At 43.6% G+C, this 23,736-nt stretch overlaps 1 protein-coding gene across 4 annotated transcripts in view; it reads left to right on the top strand.

Annotated features, from left to right (window-relative positions):
• The window catches only part of ST18 (ST18 C2H2C-type zinc finger transcription factor), a 147,398-nt gene extending 124,001 nt beyond the window's left edge, over positions 1-23,397 (top strand). For all 4 annotated transcript variants that reach the window (XM_055128756.1, XM_055128757.1, XM_055128758.1 and 1 more), the window contains exons 18-22: positions 159-380; positions 9,087-9,175; positions 15,900-16,003; positions 18,022-18,165; positions 20,785-23,397. In XM_055128756.1, the coding sequence (XP_054984731.1) occupies positions 159-380; positions 9,087-9,175; positions 15,900-16,003; positions 18,022-18,165; positions 20,785-20,925 (700 nt within the window). In that variant the 3' untranslated portion in view covers positions 20,926-23,397. The remainder of the gene's footprint in view (positions 1-158; positions 381-9,086; positions 9,176-15,899; positions 16,004-18,021; positions 18,166-20,784) is intronic.
• Positions 23,398-23,736: the final 339 nt, after the last annotated feature.

The following is a 23,736-nucleotide window of genomic DNA, read 5'->3' as shown; positions in this document are numbered from 1 at the left end:
CAGCGCTGCTTTGTAAGGCGTTTTGTGGACTCATATTGCACCACTTACCCCTGGTGTCGTCGAAACCACCACCACCACCTTAGTACTTTCTCAGTTACTGCCGGTCGTATGGGTGATGCAGTTTCTCCCAACTGATAATGTCTCTGCTGTGTCTCTAGATGTCCTGTCATGGGGTGTGACGGCCAAGGTCACATATCAGGCAAATATACCTCCCATCGCACGGCTTCTGGCTGTCCGCTGGCTGCCAAGAGACAGAAGGAGAATCCGCTCAGCGGGCCCCCCCTCTCCTGGAAACTGAACAAGCAGGAGCTCCCACACTGCCCCTTGCCGGGCTGCAACGGGCTGGGCCACGTCAACAATGTGTTTGTTACGCACAGAAGGTAACATTTGCTCTCCGTCTTGTTCTGTGGTGGTGTTGCGGCTGGCACCTGGCTTCTGCGGGCAGGGCAGGGTCCACCCTCTCCTGGACATTGTTCCTATAAATTTCTCACCACTCTAAGAATGAATTTTGACCAGTAGACATTTGACTAATTTGAAGCATGAAAAGAATGAGAAACATTATCGTTTCTACTTCTGAAAATTAGCTCCATAATTTTCGAGGACTCAAGAAGCTGCATTTGTTTCCTGTGTTCTAAAATTGTATTTCCAGATGCCTTTTTTTCAGTGGTGTGGGTCTTCGAGCGTTCGCTTCAGTTCCAAGTGATGAGCTCTACCCTAGTGTGCCGTGTGTACACTCTGGCTGTGTGCGTTTATGTCACGCCCCCTTTCCTGAGCGGGATCCATTTCAGAACAACTTGTAGCTCTGGTGCCGCTGGGAATGTGTGAACCGTCCCCCGAGCCAGAGAGAAAATGACACAGCCAGAGGCTGTGCAGAAGGACCAGAGATTGAGAAAAGCCTTTCTCCTTTCCCAGCAGCTAGACTGTCATCTCTCTGAATGGCACATACTCCAGGGACTCTTGGGTGGCAACCGCCACCTGATCCCACCTTTTTGGTTTGCATTCTTACCTAAAGGAAGGAAGCTGAAGGATTCAGCCCACATTCTGCCAACCAGTGAGAGCCCTTCTCAGTCCTGGCGTCACTGAACCTGGGGTAGAGAGCTTAGTCATCCAGTAAAACTTTAGTCACCCCTATCAATTAAGCAAAGCTTGGGTATTTTTAAATTTGGGGTTTTTTGTGTGGTTTAATTTTATTGGGTTATTTCATTGGGGGGCCAGCCCAGGCTGGGTCTGCTGGAGACTGATGCCAGGTCAGCCAAATGCAAAGCAAGTACCTACTGCACTACCTCTATGGACCCCCTTTAAAAAAAAAAAAAAAAGACGGGCACTATGAAATCCTTTTGTGGTTTGTCTTGTACTTTTTTTTTTAATTAATTTGTTTTGGTTTGTGGTCTCCAGGGGCTGAAGCGGGAAGAAGAAGGGACTTTGTGCATTATGTTGTGTTATAGTGCCAGGGATAAGACCTAGAGCTTTGGATGTGCTAGTAGATACTCTAAAACTAGAAATACTCCACAGACATAGCAGCTGGTTCACTTCCAAAGATACCTATCAATGGCAGGAGAGAAAAAACACCTCAAAAAATAATTCCTGCTCTTGAGTGGCTCTGCAGTGGTATCTGTTTGTGGGGAAAACTTGTGTTTCTCGTGCTGTTTACCTCCGGGTGCCTTTTGGATGCACAGGATGTCCACAGGGTTCACACATTGCTGGTCTGAGTTTGAGCCAACTTTTCTTACTCAGGAAGGACAGCTGCAAGTCCAGTGTTGCAAACAGCATGATCCCTGAGGAGCAGCTTCGCTTACCCGGCCCTCTCTGTGCCTCTCTGTGCCTGTTAGTGTTGATAATGAGATGTCAAGCTGGGCTGCACTGGACATCCCTCGCCACAATTATCTTCTAATGTAGGGAAGAAGTTCTCTGTGCAACGCCAATACTTTGGGCGGGGGTGGATAAAGGGACTCTCACCACACATGGAGGGGTAATTGGTGAAGCTACTTTAGGAAGCAAATTATCTTTCGGAGTCAACTTAAAAGTGAGCAAATAAATTGTGTATACCCCATCACTGAGCCATTACAGGCTTTTACCCAGAGAACCTCCTACACTTGGAGCTCAGAGACTCGTCTGGAAATGTCTGTGGTAGCTTGTCCCACTCATCCAGGCTGCAAATGGTGCACATGTCCACCAAGATCTCGGTGAATACATCCAGAGTGGAAACAGTAGCTCTCACAAGGGGGCCCACAGACACTCCTGTAGTAGAAGGCTCAGAGTGTTTGAATTTTAGAACACAATGCTGAGCGGAAAAAATTGCAGCGTAATATGTGTAATATGACTCTGCCCATAAAAAGTGAAAAACAAATCACAAAATCAATTTTAGATAAACGGGTAATTATTTGTAATTCAAATTACTGCTTGTCTCTGGAGACTAAAAGAAACCCATATTGATGGGCCCATGGGCATTCAAGGCATTAATAGGACTGTTTTGCCTGAAAGCAAATATTTATTTTAACAGTAACCTTTAGGGACAAGATAAATAGTACAGCAGGCGTGGCATTGCCTTGCATGCAGGCAACGTCAGTTCAACCCCCAGAATCACATGTAGTCCCCTGAGCACCACCAGGAGTGACCCCAGATGCTCAGGAGTCAGCCCTGAGCACCACCAGGAGTGACCCCGGAGTGCAGAGCCAGGAGTCAGCCCTGAGCACCTCCAGGAGTGACCCCAGAGTGCTCAGGAGTCAGCCCTGAGCACCTCCAGGAGTGACCCCGGAGTGCAGAGCCAGGAGTCAGCCCTGAGCACCTCCAGGAGTGACCCCCAAGTGCAGAGCCAGGAGTCAGCCCTGAGCACCTCCAGGAGTGACCCCCGAGTGCTCAGGAGTCAGCCCTGAGCACCACTAGGAGTGACCCCAGAGTGCAGAGCCAGGAGTCAGCCCTGAGCACAGCCAGCTATGGCCCAACATCCCGACACAGGCGCCCAAAGAGAAGAGTGATTTTTAAACTCTAGATAAGTTTTACGTGTCTGTGTACACATATTTCCCATACAAAGGAAGAAATGATGTGTCTAAAATATAAGCTGAAATATTAATGCCCCAAATACGTTTTTTATGAAAGGAAAGCGCCCTCACGGCAGAGCCTGGCAAGCTCCCAGTGGCGTATTCGGTATGTCAAACGCAGTAACAACAAGTCTCACAATGGAGACGTTACTGGTGCCCGCTCGAGCAAATCGATGAGCAACGGGAGGACAGTGCTACAGTGATGGAAGGAAAGCAGGAAGAGTTCCTCTCAATGAATAATTCAGATTTTTCACAGTTCTTCGTGAAGGATTTCTCTTGCCACTTAAAATATTTTAGGGACCAGAGATCATGGACGAGTTAGGGTGAAGTTTCGCCTGACCTTAGTGAAGTTTCTGACGTGTCCTGTCTCCAGCATCGCCGTGCAGGCCCCGGGGTGGCCCTTACATGCCCGGCCCACAGGAGCCCAGGAGCACCACGTCCTGGGGCCTTGCAGTGAACCACCACGTTGGCACCTGAGTACTGCCGGGGGGAGCCCCGGCCCCTCTGAGTGTGGGGTTGGGGGCACCTTCTCAGCAACAACAGCAGAAACGTTTAAGAGACTAAGTTCAATGGGGTACTTTCCTTTAGGCAAATATTTTAGATACATGTAGAATTGAATAAAATAATTTTCAAACTGCCCAGCTTACTGATTGACACATAACAGGTGTTCAACAGAGACTTATCTTTTTAGTAAAGGTTATACTAAGAAATGTAAATATTGCATAATGCATTAAAATCAGAATGACTTATACTGAAATAGTGTGTTCTAACCAATGGTAGACATATGTGTCTTTTCCTTCCTTCCTTCCTTCCTTCCTTCCTTCCTTCCTTCCTTCCTTCCTTCCTTCCTTCCTTCCTTCCTTATTTCCTTCCCTCCTTCCTTCCTTCCTCTCTCTCTTCCATTCTTTCTTTTTTTTTCTTTTTGGGTCACACCCAGCGATGCACAGGGGTTACTCCTGGCTCTGCACTCAGGAGTTACTCCTGGAGGTGCTCAGGGGACCATATGGGATGTTGGGAATCGAACCCCAGGTCAGCTGCATGCAAGGCAAACACCCTACCTGCTGTGCTATCGCTCCAGCCCCCCCCTCTTTCTTTTTCTATTTCTCTTTCTCTCTTTCCATTATTTTTCTCTCCCTTGCTCTCTTCCCCTTTCCCTCTTTCCTTCCTACATACTTTTCTTTGTCCCTCCCTCCCTCCCTCCCTCCCTCCCTTCCTTCCTTCCTTCCTTCCTTCCTTCCTCTCTGTCTCTGTTGGTCTGTCTGTCTGTCTCTCTCTCTCTCTCTCTCTGACTCTTCCTCTGAACTATGCTGCTCAAATCCCAAAATGTCACCCCCAGCCATTCTCCTTCTTTTCTTAACTGGCAGGATGTAGCTGTGTCTGTTTACTTAATGAAAACTCAGTTTACACTAATAACGTTTTCATCTCTATCTCCTGATATCAGCCCCCTACGTGTCTTCAAACTACAATAAGCATATCCTGATTAAGACTGTTCATCCATAACTTATAAGTATAACAAAGAAACTTTTATTTACATGTTAGATTATTAATCTATTGTACTAATTCTAAGTAATAGTCTCACCATGTGTTTTTGTCATAGAATTTAGAATTACACTATTTCAATTGAGTTGTACCATAAAATTCACAAGAATGAGCCCCTTGTGCAAAACCATTTTTTAAAATCCTTGACGTTTCTTTGATCTCCCTTAGCTTAATAAAATGCTTTTTCTAGTAGAAAAACAAAAATAAAGCATTTTGTTTACATTTTTTTAAACTGGAGCCTTATTTTCACATTCCATAACAGTATCTTATCTAAGGCTGTAAGCCCAACAGCTGTGAATTTTTCTTAATTGTTCACATACTAGTGATACTGCTAGACTTTGTCTGAAAAGTTGTCTGAAGAAAGAAGCTCCATTAGGAGAGAAGAGAGCTCTTCTGGAGTATTGGCCTCCCTTACACTACAGACTACAGATGCCACCACCAAGAAAGTTCAGCTTACCAACGACATGTCGATCCTGCCCTTGCCTGTTTGCTGAGAACACAATATGTGACATGAGACAGGACAGACTTTGAAGACTTTCCAGAAACACAAAAGCAGAGATTATGACATTTATATAGGTGACCGTTGCCAAGGAGATAGAAATTTCTTCCAAAAAAGAAAATCAAATTCAAACTTCAGTTTCTACTTCTTGATTATTTTCTTTTTCTATGTAAAAATTCAGTATTCTATCAGAATTAGGAACCCCATATCTTTCTATTTATTAAATTGTGTAATAACTGTTCTTATGTTTTATAGAATATTCATAGGCAATAACAGAATTTTTTAAAAATATATTCATTCAACAAACATTCAGCTTCCAAAGTATTTGCTTTTATTTAGAAAAATGTCCTAATATTTGAACTGAAAAAAATTATTTTATCATGAACTCTAACCATATTTTTCTGAAAAAATATATTTTTTATTTTCAAATCAGCTTTTGTTGATTTATCATTGTTTTATCATATAATTTTGGAAGCACAAGTGCGCCCTTGGTGTGTGCTTCTATTTACCTTTCTAGTGACATCAGAGCAAAACTGATTACCTACTTCTTTACCCTCCTTCTCTTCAAACTCTGCTAAGCATAAGACATTCTTACAGAGCCTAAGAACTCTATCATATTTTTATATATTTGTATTTTATATTTTTTATGTATTTACAAATACTTGTTGACTTTGATTTTTTCCAGTCCACAATGAGTTAAACTTGTGGCTTTCACGTCCTCACAGATTTCACTTAGTTGGAACTTAGTTTCACCACAAGTTTCACTTTGTTGAGGCAAAAGGCAAGATTTTCTGTCAGTAACTGAGTCGTATTCTCCTGCGTATAAACAGAAGGAGTTCTATATCGAATCTCACCAACGGGAATGAAGTTGATCCCATGGTTTCACTTAGGAGCACAGAGATCTTTGGGGTATTTTCTCCTGCGTTGTGAAAGATAACCTGTGACAAAGAGCTTGCAGATATTTTCTCCAATTAAGCAGTTATTCATTTCATTTCACTTGGGGAAAATGTTGGATTTTTTTTTCTGTTGAGGAGGACTTTTCGATGATTTTTAAGAGTTTTTGAGCCATGCCTTTTAGTCTTAGGACTGACCACTGATTATGTGCTGGAGGTCACACCTGGCAGGACTCAAGACAATTGACAGTGGCAAGGATTGAATCATGGTCAGCCACACACAAGGAAAGCACTTTCACAACTGTACTGTCTCTCAAACCTAGGAAAAGATTTTTTTTTTATTTATTTATTTTTTTTTATTTTTTTTTAATTTATTTCTTTTTAATTAGAGAATCATCGTGAGGGTACAGTTACAGATTTATACACTTTTGTGCTTATACTTCCCTCATACAAAGTTTGGAACCCATCCCTTCACCAGTGCCCATTCTCCACCACCCGTAAACCCAGTGTTCCTCCCACCCACCCCAATCCCATCTCCCCCCCACCCCACCCTGCCACTGTGGCAAGGCATTCCCTTCTGTTTTCTCTCTCTAATTAGCTGTTGTGGTTTGCAATAAAGGTGTTGAGTGGCCGCTGTGCTCAGTCTCTAGCCCTCATTCAGCCCGCAACTCCCTTCCCCCACATGGCCTTCGACTACAATGTAGTTGGTGATCGCTTCTCTGAGTTGACCTTTCCCCGGAACGTGAGGCCAGCCTCGAAGCCATGGAGTCAACCTCCTGGTACTTATTTCTACAGTTCTTGAGTGTTAGTCTCCCACTCTGTTATTCTATATACCATAGATGAGTGCAATCTTTCTATGTCTGTCTCTCTCTTTCTGACTCATTTCACTCAGCATGAAACTTTTCATGCCCATCCACTTGACTACAAAATTCTTGACCTCCTTTTTTCTAACAGCTGCATAGTATTCCATTGTATAGATGTACCAAAGTTTCCTCAACCAGTCATCCGTTCTGGGGCATTCGGGTTTTTTCCAGATTCTGGCTATTGTAAACAGTGCTGCGATGAACATACATGTGCAGATGTTGTTTCGATTGTACTTTTTTGCCTCTCTGGGATATATTCCCAGCAGTGGTATTGCTGGGTCAAATGGGAATTCAATATCTAATTTTTTGAGAGTCGTCCAAATTGTTTTCCAGAAGGGCTGAACCAGTCGGCATTCCCACCAGCAGTGAAGAAGGGTCCCTTTCTCCCCACATCCTCTCCAACAGCGGTTGCTTTTGTTCTTTTGGATGTGTGCTAGTCTCTGTGGTGTGAGGTGGTATCTCAAAGTTGTTTTGATCTGCATCTCTCTGATGATTAGTGATGCAGAGCACTTTTTCATGTGCCTTTTGGCCATTCGTATTTCTTCCTTGGTAAAGTTTCTGTTCATTTCTTCGCCCCATTTTTTGATGGGGTTGGATGTTTTCTTCTTGTAGAGTTCAACCAGTGCTTTATATACCATTGATATCAACCCCTTATCTGATGGGTATTGTGTAAATATCCTTTCCCATTCTGTGGATAGTCTTTGTATTCTGGTCACTGTATCTCTTGCGGTGCAGAAGCTTTTTAGTTTAATGTAGTCCCATTTGTTGATCTCTGTTTTTACTAGATTGCTTAGTTCCGTGTCACCTTTGAAGATACCTTTATCATCAATATCGTGGAGGGTTTCGCCGACCTTGTCTTCAATGTACCTTATGGTTTGTGGTCTAATGTTGAGGTCTTTAATCCATTTTGATCTGACTTTTGTGCATGGTGTCAGGTCAAGGTCTAAACCCATTTTTTTGCATGTGACAAACCTAGGAAAAGATTTTTAAAAGGTGTTAAAGATTGATTTTGATCATTTTAAACTTGAACATCCCCTCTCCAAAGTTCCAGTAGAATTCAAAAAGAACTATTGCTTCGAGCTAATAAAATCACGTGACTTTGTACAGTGAAAATTTCAATGGCTTTATTTTTTTATTACTGTTGTCATAATTCGGGTACAATTTAAATAAAACAGATGTATTGAGGAAGAAGTGCTGCTGGCAGACGCAACTATTGAAGGAGAACATGACGCTCCCATGCAGGGTAACCAAAAGATGCCTTTTGGCAGTGATTGCTTCTGAATATGCATCTAGTGGTTCTTTCATTGTCTGTTCTAGGTAGAGATTGTTTTAATGAAAACAACACTTTCAAATTTAAATAATCATTTGTAAACTATTCCATACCCCAAATTAGTTTGTGGTGGCAAGAGGTTGGATCTTGTATCTCTCTGAATGATTCTGTGAAGCTTGGGCTACTCCAGTTCCATCAAAACAGACAACACTTGATTCTGCTTTATTAGTCATAGAATTTTTACTAAACTAGAATTCTTACTCATAATTTCTATGTACAGTTTTACAGTTACAAAAAAATAGAACAACAGCTATACAAGGACCTTCTATGCATGTACAGTAGTATCATTTTAACAAAACTAACAATAATATCAGCACTGCTTGTGGTTTGGTTTAAAGAAAATTTGGGGTGCTGGAGAGATAGTACACTGCTTATGTAACATACTTGCATTCAGTTGCCTCCACACACCCCGTTTTAATCACCAACATGACATACAGTCGGGCCCCTGAGCACTGCCCCGAGTGATCGCTAAGGATAGAATCAGGAGGAGACCCTTCCCAAAGACGGGTTTTACATTAGTTGAGGATTTCTGTTTTTGTTTTCTGCTTTGGTTTTGTGTGTGTGTGTGTTGGGTTTTTCTTTGGAGGTTAGGGAGTCACACAGAGTGGTGCTCAGAGTTTACTTCTGGTTCTGTGCTCAGAGTCACTCGGGGCAGTGACCTTGGAGCCATATGTGGTACCGGGAATCAACCCAGGTCAGCCACGAGCAAGGCAAGTGCCCTCGCCCCTCCCCTATCTCTCCAGCCCAGTAATAAATATTTACATACAACTTTCTACCAAAAACTTTAGGTTACATAATGCAATTTGTACGCAAAAGCTAGCAAATAGTGAGCCAAATTTGAGTTGTGTATTAAATAATAATACACATTCTGTATTCAATTAATATTACAAATTTCACATGTTGGTATAATTTCTATTTCCACAGCTTATCTGGATGTCCTTTAAATGCACAAGCCATCAAAAAGGGCAAGGTTTCAGAGGAGCTGATGACCATCAAGCTGAAGGCTACTGGAGGTAAGACGCCACACTCAGGGTGCCAGACTCCATGCAGATCAGCCACGTGCCCTTGCAAGCATCTACATGCTCGCCTGGGCTCTGACTGCAAAGTATAATTGTGACACACAAGGAGAAACTCTCCACAGATATGAGCTAAAACCAACTTATAAAAATTGGGTTTCTTCTTGGTTTTTAATAGGAATCTATAACAGAAAAAAAATCCAGCAATCATAGCTGATAAATTAAGATGTGTTTGCTGAGCTTCCTCAGAACATAAAATAAAAGTATTTGCATGATCGTGTGTGCACGTATGTGTGCATGTGTGTGCATGTATGTGAGCATATGTGTGTATATTCTTGGTGTAAGCCTGATGCCAAATCAAGAAAATTGTTTTTAACATCTATCTTTGAATCCTTTCATTTCATTCCATACTCACAACTATATTTGCTAGTAAGTCTGGTTGATTTAAATTTAGCATCATTATCTAGATCTAAATCTGGGTCTATATCTATAACCCCACGTCCTTACATATTTCGCTACTGTAATTCCTTCATTGACGTTACTGTTTCTGAGCTCTATATTTGGATTCTCCGATTCTCCTTTGATTATTGAGTGCTTTTTAAAAATTTTTTTCATCAGCATTGTTTCATGCATGTGTTGTTTTGCATTAAAGAATTCTGAATTTTCTGAGAAACAATGCCTAGCAATTATCTTGCTTTGGAGATTTTATTTGATACTCCTGACTACAGTAGAATTGGGCACTTTTCACTGTTGTTGTTCTGTTTCTTTGAAAGCACTGCTCAATCGTTTTCATTTGTGTGGGGTTTTTTTGTTTCTGCTTTTAGAGAGGATATGCAGTGTCTGAGGGGGCAGAGCACTCTTGAGAGACTGCTGTTTCCCTCGGAGGCCACAATTGCTGTCAGATACTTTATTTAGAGTGATCCCTTTGGGACCTCTTTCCCTCTGTGGGCATTTGCTACTGATAGCTGAGGCCGTTCAAACACATCCAGGGGGATGAAATGGGCGTGAGGGAGGAGTCTGCACCCCTACATTCCTTCCAAAGTTCAGCTGTGTAGTAGAAGGGTTTCTCGCTAGGGGACATTTGAGGAGACTGGAAAAACTTCCTAATCCTCATGTGTCCCTTAGTGCATTTCAGTGAAACTGGTGCAGCTTAATATTTATGTCTTCCTTTAGAGACCTTTTCCCAAACAGTATGGTGGGACTGTCAGGAGTGAGTGGCAGCGGGGCACAGCATCCAGAGTAAACCTTGGTGATATTTAGGGTGTGGCCCAAACCCCCCACGACGAGGAGACAAAGGAAATTGGGATGAAGAGGCAGTCGGAAGGATGGCTAAGAGGGAGTGTGGAGCAGGCCGCTCTGTAGTCGGTGAAGCAAAGGTCCCGGTCAGGTGGGTGGGTGCCCAACCAAAGGGGCATCTGCGCGGAGTGAGGCTCACGCTTTCACTGCGAAGCTTCAGGGCAAAACTCCGTGGGACTGACACGCAGAGAACATGCTGCCAGGGATTCTCACATGCGCACAGTATGTTTGCAGTACATGCAGTGTAGGCCCGCAAGGAAGGGAACAGTGGGTCCGTCGACCGATGCACTGACACAGTGTCCACAGACATTTCCCAGGGCTAAGGATGGGTCGGTCAGACGGGGCCTCGGAACTCGGGAGAAACACGCAGGCTGAGCGGGCCACTCCCCCACGCCCTCCCGAGTCCCTCCCTCCTTAAGTGGGCTCTCCTCAGACGGGGGGGGGGGGGGGGGGCGGGGGAGGGGGGTGCAGCAGGAGGCCTTGGGACCGGGGAGCCCCTTCTCGTAGACTGAGAAGCTGCAGAGAAAGCAGTGTTGCCAACCGCTGTGCCAGGCACCCTGCCCGTCTGAAACTGGAGGGCCAGGAAAGTCACATGTGTCCAGGGCGGTGGGCTCAAGGACCCCCGCTCACTGGGAAGCTGCACCAAGCCAGCCTTCGGCCTGAAGCAGGCTCATGGGGACGGTTTTCTGGGCGATTCATAAATAACTGCACACCAGCTCCTCCTCAGTCATAAAGAAGTCAGGTTGCAATTAAAAATAAATAAATAAAGTGCACATGGCTTTGGATGGGGTAGGGAATTACGGTGTCACACTCGATGCAAATCATTCAGGCAATTAATTGAATTAGGTGACCTGTTGGGAGGTAAGCCAGTTGAATTACGAAAGGTGTATATTAAAAATGTTCACATTAACTTTGGAAGAATTTATCTTCTGTTTTTTATCCTTGCCATAATTAAATTGTCGCACTAATTTTTGAGACCATTACTTGTCTTAAGTGAACGCTTGTGTTTCTAGTCTTTACAGGACAAATAAAGCTATGATGGATGACCTAACTGAGATGTTTTCACTTGCAGTAGGTTCTTCAGTTCTTCCCCTGGAGCAAATTAGCATGCTCTAGGATTTTCATAAATGACTTTTGCATGAATATTCAGTCTCTCTAACTGTTTAGGGACTGAAATGTTCATATTTACACTAGTTCATTTGCTCCTACATAAGATGAAGTAAAATTTTAAATTTTTATTTTTAGAATTTTTAAAACATATAAAAATAAATGTGTATGGGGGTTGGAGCGATAGCACAGCAGGTAGGGCATTTTCCTTGCATACGGATGACCCGGGTTCAATCCCCAGCATCCCATATGTTCCCCTGAGCACCGCCAGGAGTAATTCCTGAGTGCATGAGCCAGGAATAACCCCTGTGCATTACCGGGTGATGTGACCCAAAAAGCAAAAGTAAATAAATAAACATGTACTCTAGAAACAGCAGATTTTGTTTAAAATAGAATTATTTTACTATATAACATGAAAAGATAATATGTCTTTTATAAATTGAGAGCATATACTAATGCAAACTGCATATATATGCATTTGGCAGTTGCATATGTGTAACTCCCTGTCATTTGCAGTAACTGGAATATAGTGGAGTTATATTAAATAGTAGTGTGTTTGTATTCACTTTTTCCTTACAAGGAAATGAATTTCAAAAGCACCTTTTATCTGCTTTCCCAAGTAAGGTCTCAAGTCAAGGCCTGAGTTTTTAAAAGATTATTATGAATTTTATGCTTTTTATTTACATAAAAAGAAGTATCGGTACCAAATAAAAGTTAGAATTGTTTAACAGAAAATTTTTTCTCTTGCTTTTATATCTTTTGTTTGTTTTTGGTATTAGTTTGTAATTTTTAAAGATATTAAGGCAGCATGATTTACATGGTTATTCTTCATTGAGTTTCAGGCATACTGTGTTCCAATTCCAGTCCCACCTCCAATGTCAACTTCCTCCCCCGGTGTCCCCAGGTCCCCTCCCCCACAGCCTGTCTCCTGGACGGGCACATTATTAAGGCTGGGTTTTCCGTTTGGATCTCATGCTGTGGTATCGCTGTCTCTGTGGTTTGGACATACACATACACCTCGCCGCTACACCTCCAATGTGCCTGTTACCTCGGGTCCATCTAGAGTCTACCTCAAATAAACTCTCTAAACATGGAAACTCTATAAAGAAACTGTATAGTTGAGTAAAAATTTAATTAAATATTTAGAGGCTGGTCAGATCAATAGTCCAGCAGGTAGGGGCTTGCCTGGCATGCAGCTTTGATTCCAGCACCCATCTGGTACCCCTGAGCTCGCCAGGAGGTGACCCTTATTGTGGAGCCGGGAATAAGCCACAAGCACAACAAGGAAGGAAGGAAGGAAGGAAGGAAGGAAGGAAGGAAGGAAGGAAGGAAGGAAGGAAGGGAGGGAGGGAGGGAGGGAGGGAGGGAGGGAGGGAGGGAGGGAGGGACGGAGGGAGGGAGGGAGGGAGGGAGGGAGGGAGGGAGAAAGGAAGGAAAGGAGGAAGGAAGGAAGGAAGGAAGGAAGGAAGGAAGGAAGGAAGGAAGGAAGGAAGGAAGGAAGGAAGGAAGGAAGGAAGGAAGGAAGGAAGGAAGGAAGGAAGGAAGGAAGGAAGAGAGGGAGGGAAGGAGGGAGGGAGGACACATGTTTAGTGTGAAGTTTGTATGTTTTTTTTATCAGCCATACCTTGCTAGATTTATATTTGCTTGTAAATATATGGAGAGATTAAATGTGTGTAAAAGTAGCATTATAAATGTTTCTATAAGAGATACACATTCTAGAACATATTTTCTCATATTGCAGATAACAAATTACGGCAACCAAAAGCTTATGCTCGACTCTCAGCCCTACCACTTACTACTTAAGTTATTATTGCTTGTTTTTCTCATCCACAAAATGAGATAATAAGTGTATTAACCTCACCTAATTTTTAAGACAAGCATCTAAGGTAATATTTGCAAGTACAGGATGAAATTCAAAATTTGTGGTATCCTTTCAGCTGTCCTCGATGGCAAACACTCCGCTGAGGAGTGAGAGAGCTCTTAAAGCATCTATGTGTATGAGAGGGTTATTCGTGGCAATAGATGAGGTAATTAGGAAAAATTACAGATTGAATTTGCCCCTGTGGTTAAGATACCTCGCCAAATGCCAGAAATCTAAAGGAAATAAGAGTTGACTCATTTAATCATTCCATGAGGATTTATGGAGTGTCTGTGTCTTATAAGATGCTCTGACAATGTCCAGCTTTTGAAGTCCTCTCTCAGGACCATTCCAAACACCTCTCGTCATAGGACCTTTCCACAGGGGCCCGTCTCGGTTAAGAGCTTGGGTGTCTTCGCTGACATCGGGCATCAGCGGACCGTGCTTCCAAGGCGGCCTCAGCTCCTCGACCCCCAGGTCTTGTGGGTCAGGCTCAGCTTTCTTACAAGCATCCATACCTAACAGCCAGAACGGAGTCCAGGGCTTCTGTGGCGTGGCGCTGTCCCCTGCGCGTCCCCTGCCCTGGGAGATGCCGTTGATACCCCTCTCTAGGTGCTCATCCTCACCCCTTCGTCCCAGTCCACCTCAGCGTTCCAAATTCACCTAGAGATGCTCCTGAGTCACTTCCTTTATTCCTATGAAGACCGCCAGAGGGAAGGGGCCACCCAGCAAAGACCCCTATATGACTTTTTGGTCCGCTTCTGGCTCTGCAGTCTTCAATGCTCAAACATCAGAGTGATTTTTTTTTCAGATTTGAAGCTTTATTTTTTAATTTACTTTGATTCAGGTTCCGTCATCTACAGAGTGGTTCATAATCATTTCAGGCATGGGATGTTCCGAGCCGAGCCCCACCAGGATGGCCTCCCTCCACAAATGCCCCTGGCTCTCTCCCACCCCTCACCCTCAGCCCTTGGCAGCCATGTGACTAATTTATCTCATATTACTTGCACCAATAAGACTTAAAGGAACAGCAGATGGAACTGTCAGAAAATAAATCAGTAAATGTCTATCTCTGATTATTGATTACTATATGATCTTAACCCCAAGAGGAAAATCATGAAATACAATGAGATATCTATTCTCATTTACTTAAATGACTTTTCAACTCGAGCACCTAAAATATATTGCATTAAATTTATTTTGTACTTGTATCTTACTGTGATAATGATCATGGCTTGCCTTTCATAAAACATTTAAAAATTCTATGCTAATCTATTTTAGAATTTTTAAATTCTGTGCTAATACGTTTCATATAAAAGTGGTAAAACCTACAGAGGTCAAATTTAGTAAGCGTCAAGAGAATTAAGAAAATTTCACTGGGAGATTCTGGAGAGGCTTCTACAGCCTGCACTCCCACTGCCTTTGGAATAATCTGGACTCCTGCCACCATCTCCCCAGCCCCTCGGCCCCCTCCCCTGCCCTCCTCACCATGCCTTCCACCTCACAGAACACCCTTGGCATCCTCCGCACGGGGACCAGCACCTTCCGCCTCCTCCACACTCAACCCAGCACTCTTACCTCCCTTCCATGCGAACACTACCTTTTGCTTTTTTTTTGTTTCTCCAATAAATCCTCAGGTTAATTTACTAAAGCTTCTTCAGTGAAGTTCCTCAGAGCACGCTGGCTTGTTTCCATCAGAGATCTTCATATTTCATGTTTCCAGTTAACTCTCTGCCTCAGTATATATTAGGTAGGAAAATACCATTTACAAAGTATGTTGTCACAAGAGAGAAAAAAACAGTGCGTCAAAGAAATATAGCAATAGTTTTTATTTGCTCAAATAAGAAAAAATTTAAGTACAGATAGTATCACTTATTCTTACTCCTCGATTTCAGTTGTTCATTATCTAAGCGCATGTAAAGAATTCAATTTTGGAGTCCCTGGCCTTTGGCGCCCCTTTAGGCTCCATAACTCCACTGCAACAGTGCTCTATAAAGTCCCACTGGGTTAACACTTCATTAGCAGAATTTATTTCTCAACTGTCTCCTCAGCATGTATGAGAGAATTTGTGGGACTTGGAACTCAGTCCCTGCCTTGTCTCCTAGTTTGAACTTGACAAATTACACAACTTCTATGAGTTGTATTTTTATGTATCATATGTATTTATGTAGTTATGTATCAGTTATCCACATGTGACCACAATCGGCCTCTGTAACGTGCAGTGTCTTCATACGTGAGAAGGTACATAGTGCTTCTAAGGTACAGAGGAGTTCAAAAGGGCAACACGAGTGCCCGAGAGAGTGCGCAGTAGTTAGGCCTTGCATGTGATTAGCCCAGGTCCTTTCCCTGGAATCTGGTTTTCACTTCAGTAGCCACACACTTAATATACTACAGAGGAGGTGCTGACCTAATATAAGCTGATTCATATTTGTTACAATCTCTAAAATTCTCTTTTTAAAGGGATAGAGAGTGATGAAGAAATTAGGCATTTGGATGAAGAAATAAAGGAACTGAATGAATCAAACCTTAAAATTGAAGCAGATATGATGAAACTTCAGACGCAGGTAAAAAATATAAACAGAAAACATCCGTATCTATGAAATCCAAAATCATTAGGGTAAGACAAAATTTTGAACTGTTGAGCCTTATAATGAATATACTAATATTTTACAAGGACTGATGAAAATAACATGCTAATTATAGAGTGATTATTAAGAACTTGAATAAGTAGATTACCCTGTTCTCTGATTTGGTATTTGTAGGTAATACTACACATTTTGCCTTGTTTGTATCAAGGACTTCATAAGCAAATAAAGCAGATTGCTATTTCATTTCAGAATCCTGCACAACATATGGTGTTTAAGAAAAACTTACCAGAAGCAAACAGGAGAATACTTTATTTCATTCAAAATTTAAGTAAAGCAGAGATACTTTTTTTTTCAAGCAGAGATACTTTTTAAATTAAGTTTTTCTAGGACATCTCTAAATCTGTGTTGTTAGAAGCCGATTTAGGGGATAGTTTTTCTTTAATAAAATTTTGCCAGAAAATTTAAGCACTTTTCAAATTCTCCATTCTCCACATAATGTTCACCAGTCCCCTGATTGCATTTATCCAAATGAAAATGAAAAGCTCGCCTTGGAATTTTTTTTAAATACTAGTCATGGCTGTTGCAACAAGTCAAGAATCAAGAGATGGGACGAGATTTGGACAAGGGCTGGAGAGATACTACAGAGGAGGTGCTGACCTTGCCACGGCTGGGCCCGTTAGGTCCCCAGCAGCCCACGTGGCCCACTGAACCAGGCATGGCCCAATCACAGCATAAATCATGAGCACCACAAGATACGAGCCAGAAGAAAACAAACAACAATATAAATGAACTATCCCTTTTGCTTATCTTCCCTCCTCAATGTGTGTCTATGTCTTTATTCATAGGGTTGGCTCATCCCAATGTCCCCAGCTTTCCCCAAGGTCCCCAGCGTCGAGGTCCCTGTGACTGATGGAGCACAAGCAAAAAGCTTGAGACATTGGATTAGAAATCTGGGAACTATTCTTGAGAACCATAAGTAAAGAAAGTTCTCTGATCTCATGGAGGTTCAAGACTAGACGGGGCGGGGGGCGGGAGACTCAAAAAATATAAAACCATAAATGAAAAATTTTTTTCATATGCAAGAAGGAGCCATGGAGAGACGGTCCTATTAGGTCCGTCATTAGGAATCAGAATAGCCACCCCAGGGCCCAGGAAGAAAAAAGCATTTTGCAAATACGTAAGACGCAGGAGGCATTCACTGAATAAGTAGGGAAGAGTCTCAAACAACAAAGACAGCGATTGCAAACCCCTGAATATTGACTCGGGGTCCTAGGAAATAATACAGTGAGCGTGGCCTTAGGTTAGCAAGCTATACTGATAAATGAGGCCCAGAGATAATACATGGGAAGTCCTATGAGATTTTAAAGGCATTTTTATTCTGAACATGCACAAAGCCAGGATGAGGTCTTGAGCCAAGAAGTAACATGACCATATTTAACTTAGACTCTGGCTTTCATTTTGACAGACCCATCCTGGCATTGGTGCTGAAGAAGCACACGGTGGTATCTTCTGGGTCCAGTCGGAGGCAGGGACACTCATGAGAAACCCACGGGTGGATGGGCGGAGGGACAGCACTCTGGTGGGGCCCATTGCTCCTTCCTGGATATTCTGAAGGAGGAACCCAGTGAATGTTAGTGTGAGAGAAAGATCCTTCAGGTACCTCCAAGGCCCATCAGGCATCCAAGCTGTAGATGCAAGAGAGAGGGGACCGGTGGGCTTGGAGCAGGGGACACAGCAGCTCCCGTCTGCTGAGCCTGTGTGTGGCCCCGTCGTGAGGAAATGCAGACGCCCCCTGCAGCTTGCGGGGAAACGTGAGCTGAGGTGGTCAGTTTGGGGATGTGACTCCCCAGCCCACACCCCCGTAACGGACTGTGGCTCGGCGAGAGTGGCCCCATGTGTGCGGCCCTTCCGTCTCGAGCCCACCCAATGCGTGCCCCTGCCCGTTGCCGCCCTCCCAAGCTCGGCTCTCACGTCCCCGGGGGCTTCTGTTTCAGATCACGTCGATGGAGAGCAACCTGAAGACCATCGAGGAGGAGAACAAACTCATCGAGCAGAACAACGAGAGCCTGCTGAAGGAGCTGGCGGGCCTGAGCCAGGCGCTCATCTCCAGCCTGGCCGACATCCAGCTCCCGCAGATGGTGAGTCCAGGGCCAGGGCGGGGCCGGGGCAGGCCCAGGCCCCTCCGCTGGCCTGCTGACCTGCAGCCGTGCCCCAGGGACGCCCGAGAGACCTGCCGCAGAAGCAGGAGCGGGAAACCGCAGGGTCTGTCTCGCACATGTTCTTCCACGGGCACAAAAGAAATACATTCACCTAAAGCGCAGTGAGGCCAGGAAGTTTTGACACAATAGAAGTCATGAAATCCATGGGCTTATTTGAAGCTCGTTTTGTTTATAATGTAATAACAGAAGTCAAAAGTCAAAGTCAAAGTTACTTTGCCAATGGAAAGCTCACATGCCTTACAAACCTCAGAGCCCTCCATTGCAACACCCACCCCTCCCACGAACTACGAGATACTTTTGTCTTGGTAACGTCTATCTACCTAGCATGAAAATTATTCTCAAGTTTGCCCCATGTAAAATACAAAGCAAAAACGGAGTCAAACTTCCTTATTCCCTAAATCCATGCCTGCCACTGAGATTTAGCAACTGCTTAAAATTCATAGGGAAAAAAAAGACACAGAAGCAAGCTTTGCATGTGGCAAATTTAAGTTCAGTTCCTGGCGCAAATGGTCCCCTCAAGCACTGCTAGGAAGCGACCCCAGAGCACCAGACTGGGAATAGCCCCTGAGCACTGCCAAGTGTGACCTCCAACCATCCCCCCAAAAAAGTCTCTTTACAGCTTCATAAATGTCATAAACAACTGGGAGATGAGTTGCATAACTAGATGAATTTCATCTTTGTGTACACTTATAAAAGGCTCCTCGTGTGACTTGGATATACCGAAAGGTTCAGAGAAACAGCCTAAAGGTAAAGTCCATGGGTGGCAGGAAGGAGACCCAGACTCAGTCCTGAAGATCTCATCACCCCCTGGCAGTCCCTCAGCACTGTGGGGTGTGGCAAAATAGAGGGAGCAATTTAGCGAATTTAATAAATAAATATGATTGGCTTCACTGAAAACAACAAATTCTTCAATTTTCCCAACTTCGCAGCATAAAGTACATCTTAACCAACTCTAAATGTGTCTTGACAATTAAAAATTGATAATTTTTGATAATCAATTTAAAGGAAAACAAATTATTATTTATGGCTAAATTTAGATAAGCATATTGCTATTAACATGTCTAACTCAGACTTCAAATTGAATCCCTTAATATGTATTCTTTTACCAATGTCATAAAACTAAGTCACCGTGTAAGACAGCTTCTACCTTGTATACTGACATACAAGTCATTCCCAGGGTGATTTTCAGAGCGGATCACAGTGAATGTTCACACACTGGCATTCCCATGTTGGAGAGAGCTCAAAGGCTAGCATGCATGCTTTGTGTGAGAAAATCCTAGGTTTGATCCCTGGCACACCCATTGCACCGCTGAGAAAACTGAGGATCAAAATATTTATAAAATTTGATCAAACTGTCAAAGCTAACAGGAGCCAGACGGGCCTTGCCCTGGGTGCCACCTGGGTGCCGTTCAGTTGCGCAGCTCTGTAAGGGGAAACTGACACCACAGGGCAGAAACTCAAGTGGGAGATGGCATTAACAGTTTAGATCCATACTTGGCTGGTCACAGCAGAATCTTCAAATTTAGGAAATACACCTTCTCTGGAGCAAAACTTAAAGCGGTGTCTTTCGTATCTATAGTATCTGGACCTTTGGAAAGTCTTTCCCTTCGAGCGCCTTGCGAAGTGAGCACGGGTGTCATGGTTTTTAAAGGTGGGAACCGGAGGCTCTGAAATCTGGTCGAGGAGCATTCCCGTTTGCTCATTTCCCTGCCGTATGCACCTCCCACCCACTAGTGTCCAGTCTCTCTGTAACACGCCACATTGGGAAAGGCAGTGCCTCAACACACGAAGAGAACGGAGGTAAACAGGCTCTGGCTCTGTGAATCTGACTGACGAAAGACACAGAGTGAGAGACGACAGTGAGGCAAAATGGCATCTGAAGGAGGGACAGTTTCCGCTAGACAGCTTGTTAGAGAGAAACAGATCAAATCTTAATGATGTTAATCGATCAAATCTTAAAGTCTTAGCGGAACCATCTAGTACAAGCAAAATCTTCCTCCCCAGACTAGCCAATATTCTGCAAATAAGATGCCTGTTGGGGGTTAAGAATGTGCCACTGGGGGCTGGAGCGAGAGCACCTCGGGAAGGGCATCTGCCTTGCATGTAGCCGACTCAGATTCAGTCCCCGGCTTCCCATATGGTTCCCAAGCACCACCAGTACTAATTCCTGGGGGCAGAGCCAGGAGTAACCCCTGAGCATCACCGGGTGTGACCCTCCCCCCCCCAAAAAAAAAGGACGAATGTGCCGCTAAGGCCAAGGTTACCTTCCCAGAGGGGACAGGCTCAAGGACCAGCCCACGACTTTATTCATAGCTCCAAACTGGCCACAGCACACAGCGCCATCCGTTAGTTAACCCCACCCCATCTAGGGCTTGCGTGGAGAGAGAAGAGGTCGGTGTGGCGTATCCCCCCCAGTCTCCCCAGGCCCGATGGTCCTCCACCAACTGGCCCAGGCTGTCTCAGATTAGGAGTGCTGCCGGCTCCGGGCCACTTGCTATCTCTCTCTGGGGGTCTGACGTGATGCCTGTTCTCATGCAGGGGCCCATCAGCGAGCAGAACTTTGAAGCGTATGTAAATACCCTCACAGACATGTACAGCAACCTGGAGCAGGACTACTCCCCGGAGTGCAAGGCGCTGCTGGAAAGCATCAAGCAGGCCGTGAAGGGCATCCACGTGTGAGCACCCCGGCCGGGCAGCAGGGACCCACGAAGCAGGGCAGATGGGCCCGGCGGCTGCCCTGCACCCCGACACACCTAGGGCCCTGGGTTGCGTCTGCAGTTACAACATTGCACTAACTTCCCCCCAGCTGACACTGAAAAAAAAAAAAAAAAGGAAAGAAAACTTATGGTAGACTCATTGGATTAGAAGCAATGCAGTCGAATATTAGATCTTATTTATTTTCGTACGTTTTCCTTTTCTTTCTCCATTGCACTCTCCTGATGTGTTTTGTAAAGTATATATAAAATAAATGTGACATTTTTATATTTTATTTATTTCTAATCAAAGAGTTTTTATCTTTTAATTGCATTTTGGAGTCTGCCTATTTTTTAAAGTGTGTCTATTAATTTATTTTGCAATAGAATTTAAATAGAAAATTCTATGACGCTTGCTGGGTTGAAACGAAGCGATGAAAGTGTGAAGGAAGTCCCTGCGTCAGGACTGCACTAAGGTCCAATTTGGTGTGTGTTGCACAGCCCCTCCCGCCCCGCCCCGCCCCGCCCTCCCCGTGGGTGAGAAGCGGGCTTTGCTGTGCGGAAGGGATGGAAAGACAAGGGCGCCCTCTGCAGGGCACAGAGCAGCCACAGAAGCACAGTGTCGCACAAAAAACGGCCTGTTGAGGAATTGTTAGCAATAATTAAATATAGCAATCGCAAAGTATTACACTTGGCTGTACGGTTGTATTTAATATGAATTATTTATACGAAATGTTTTAAAGAGACATACGTTTTTCCCCCGTAGTGATGCAGAGCTTTCTGTTTTTCAAATCACATTCGAAAGTTGGCAACTCTCATCCCAAGACGAGAAATAAAACTTGCTGTGACCAGCCAGGCTTCCCCGCCATATGTTGGTACAATGCACAAGCCACAATATTGATTCGATATGTTCCTAGCAAATGCAAACACGTCCAAATGGAAAATGTTGTAGATACTCTATCCCCTGAAATAGCATTTATCTTACTGGGTTGACTGGAATGGAATAGCAAACAGAGTAACACATGGGAAAAGACGGTAGAACTCTAGGCTGAGTCATTAAACGCCGGCGACATTGTTTTACTCTAGGACACAAGACAACCTTACATTTGATTTAGGAAAAAATCCCTCCCTAACTTCAAGTGCTTCGGAGTACACTCGCTCACGCGTTCACACCCACGTCCACTCGGTGTGCTACACTCGTACAGAATTGAGCCTGCAATCTTGAATTTCTGGGTGAATCGGTTTCATAGTTGCTATAGTGAAGGCAATGTCTATTTCAGGGATTGTAAAGTAGTTAAGCATTGTTTCAAAGGTTTTTTTATATTTATTTTTTTTAAGAAAAAGGTATAGACAACCAGCTAAACTGCCTTTGGTGTGCACACATGTGGTGTGCAGTGTGCCTCCGTGTAAATGGACACTTAGTGTGGGTTTACTTTTCTGTGTTATAACGAAAGTGTTTATTTTTTACTAGCCTCGTGGGTCTGTAGTTTGAATGTGATGGCATTCAGAGGCTTGCTATATTCCACTGTATCTACTGTTACCCGCACAAACCCAGTGTGATATCAGCAGTGACTCCACGCCTGTGACACCGTGGTGGCCACAATCATGTGTTCGGTGGGCTTACCTGTGATTTGGGGTTCTTTCGAACCCTGGAATCTTAGCTTAGTGAAAATGAGATGTCTGTTCATAGGTAGGAATGGTGTTTATTTAAAAATCAATTTTAGGGGGCTGAAGAGATAGTGAGAGGGTAGGGCGCCTGCCTTGCATGCAGCCAACCCGGGTTTAATCCCCGGCACCCCTATGGTCCCCTGAGAATTGCCAGTAGTGACCCTGAGTGCAGAGCCAGGAGTAACCCCTGAGCATCTCTGGGCGTGACCTCAAAACAGATAAGAATAATCACTTTTAAGAGAGAGCTACCATATGTGCTATCTATTATCAATGGGACACCAGACAAAGTTTTTAATTTAAGTTATGTACTTGCAGACATTTGCTATACAGTACTTGATAGATGCATACAAATGAATTCACTTATTACAAAGACAAATGTTTAATTTGCTAAATATTTTAACAGGTTTGTTACATATTTTATTTAATTTAAAGAAAAATCTCTTACCAACCTATGTATTTATTGTTATGATTTACTATGCCTTCAGGTTAATTGATTTGTGTTGCATAGTTTCAGCAGGATGTTTTGTGAAGTACATTCGTATTTATTTGCCACCTTTGTACTTGATGTGTTTTGTAATGTGCACTGAATTTTTTTCCTTTCAACTATGTTAATGATTGATACTGTAAATTGGGTCTTTTGTAAACAAAAAAGGCAACGTTGTACGCATTTTTTTTTAATTTGAAGTAGTTTGTATACTGTTTCTTCAAACAATTAATATTTCTTACATCAAAGAAACGAAATTGTGTTCAGTGCTGTACATTTGGTGTATGGTAGAAAATAAAATATTGATAATGAGTTTTGCTGTGATTCTGCTTGAGAGACCATTGCCACCGTCCCTTACAAAGCTCTGCTCCGGGCACGTGCCCAGTACTGAAGTGTTGCTGATTTGGTTCTGCTTCAAACATTTCACTTACTTTTAAACCACTGGACGGGACTTTCGGCCAACCGACAAACTAGCACAGTCTCTGGTTCAGTATATGCCTACAAGACAGTGGGAATATTTGCAGGAAGAACTATTACTAGAACAACCAGGAAATTCACCTGGATCTCGTGGGCAGTGAGAGCGAGGTCCCCTCTCCTGATTTCAAACCTGCTCTAGGTAGCACTGTATCACTGTCACCCCGTTGT

The sequence above is a fragment of the Sorex araneus genome, chromosome 2 (genome assembly GCF_027595985.1).
Source record: "Sorex araneus isolate mSorAra2 chromosome 2, mSorAra2.pri, whole genome shotgun sequence".
NCBI lineage: Eukaryota > Metazoa > Chordata > Mammalia > Eulipotyphla > Soricidae > Sorex > Sorex araneus.
Note: the sequence above shows the minus strand (reverse complement) of the source record. Positions and strands in the feature narration are given on the sequence as shown.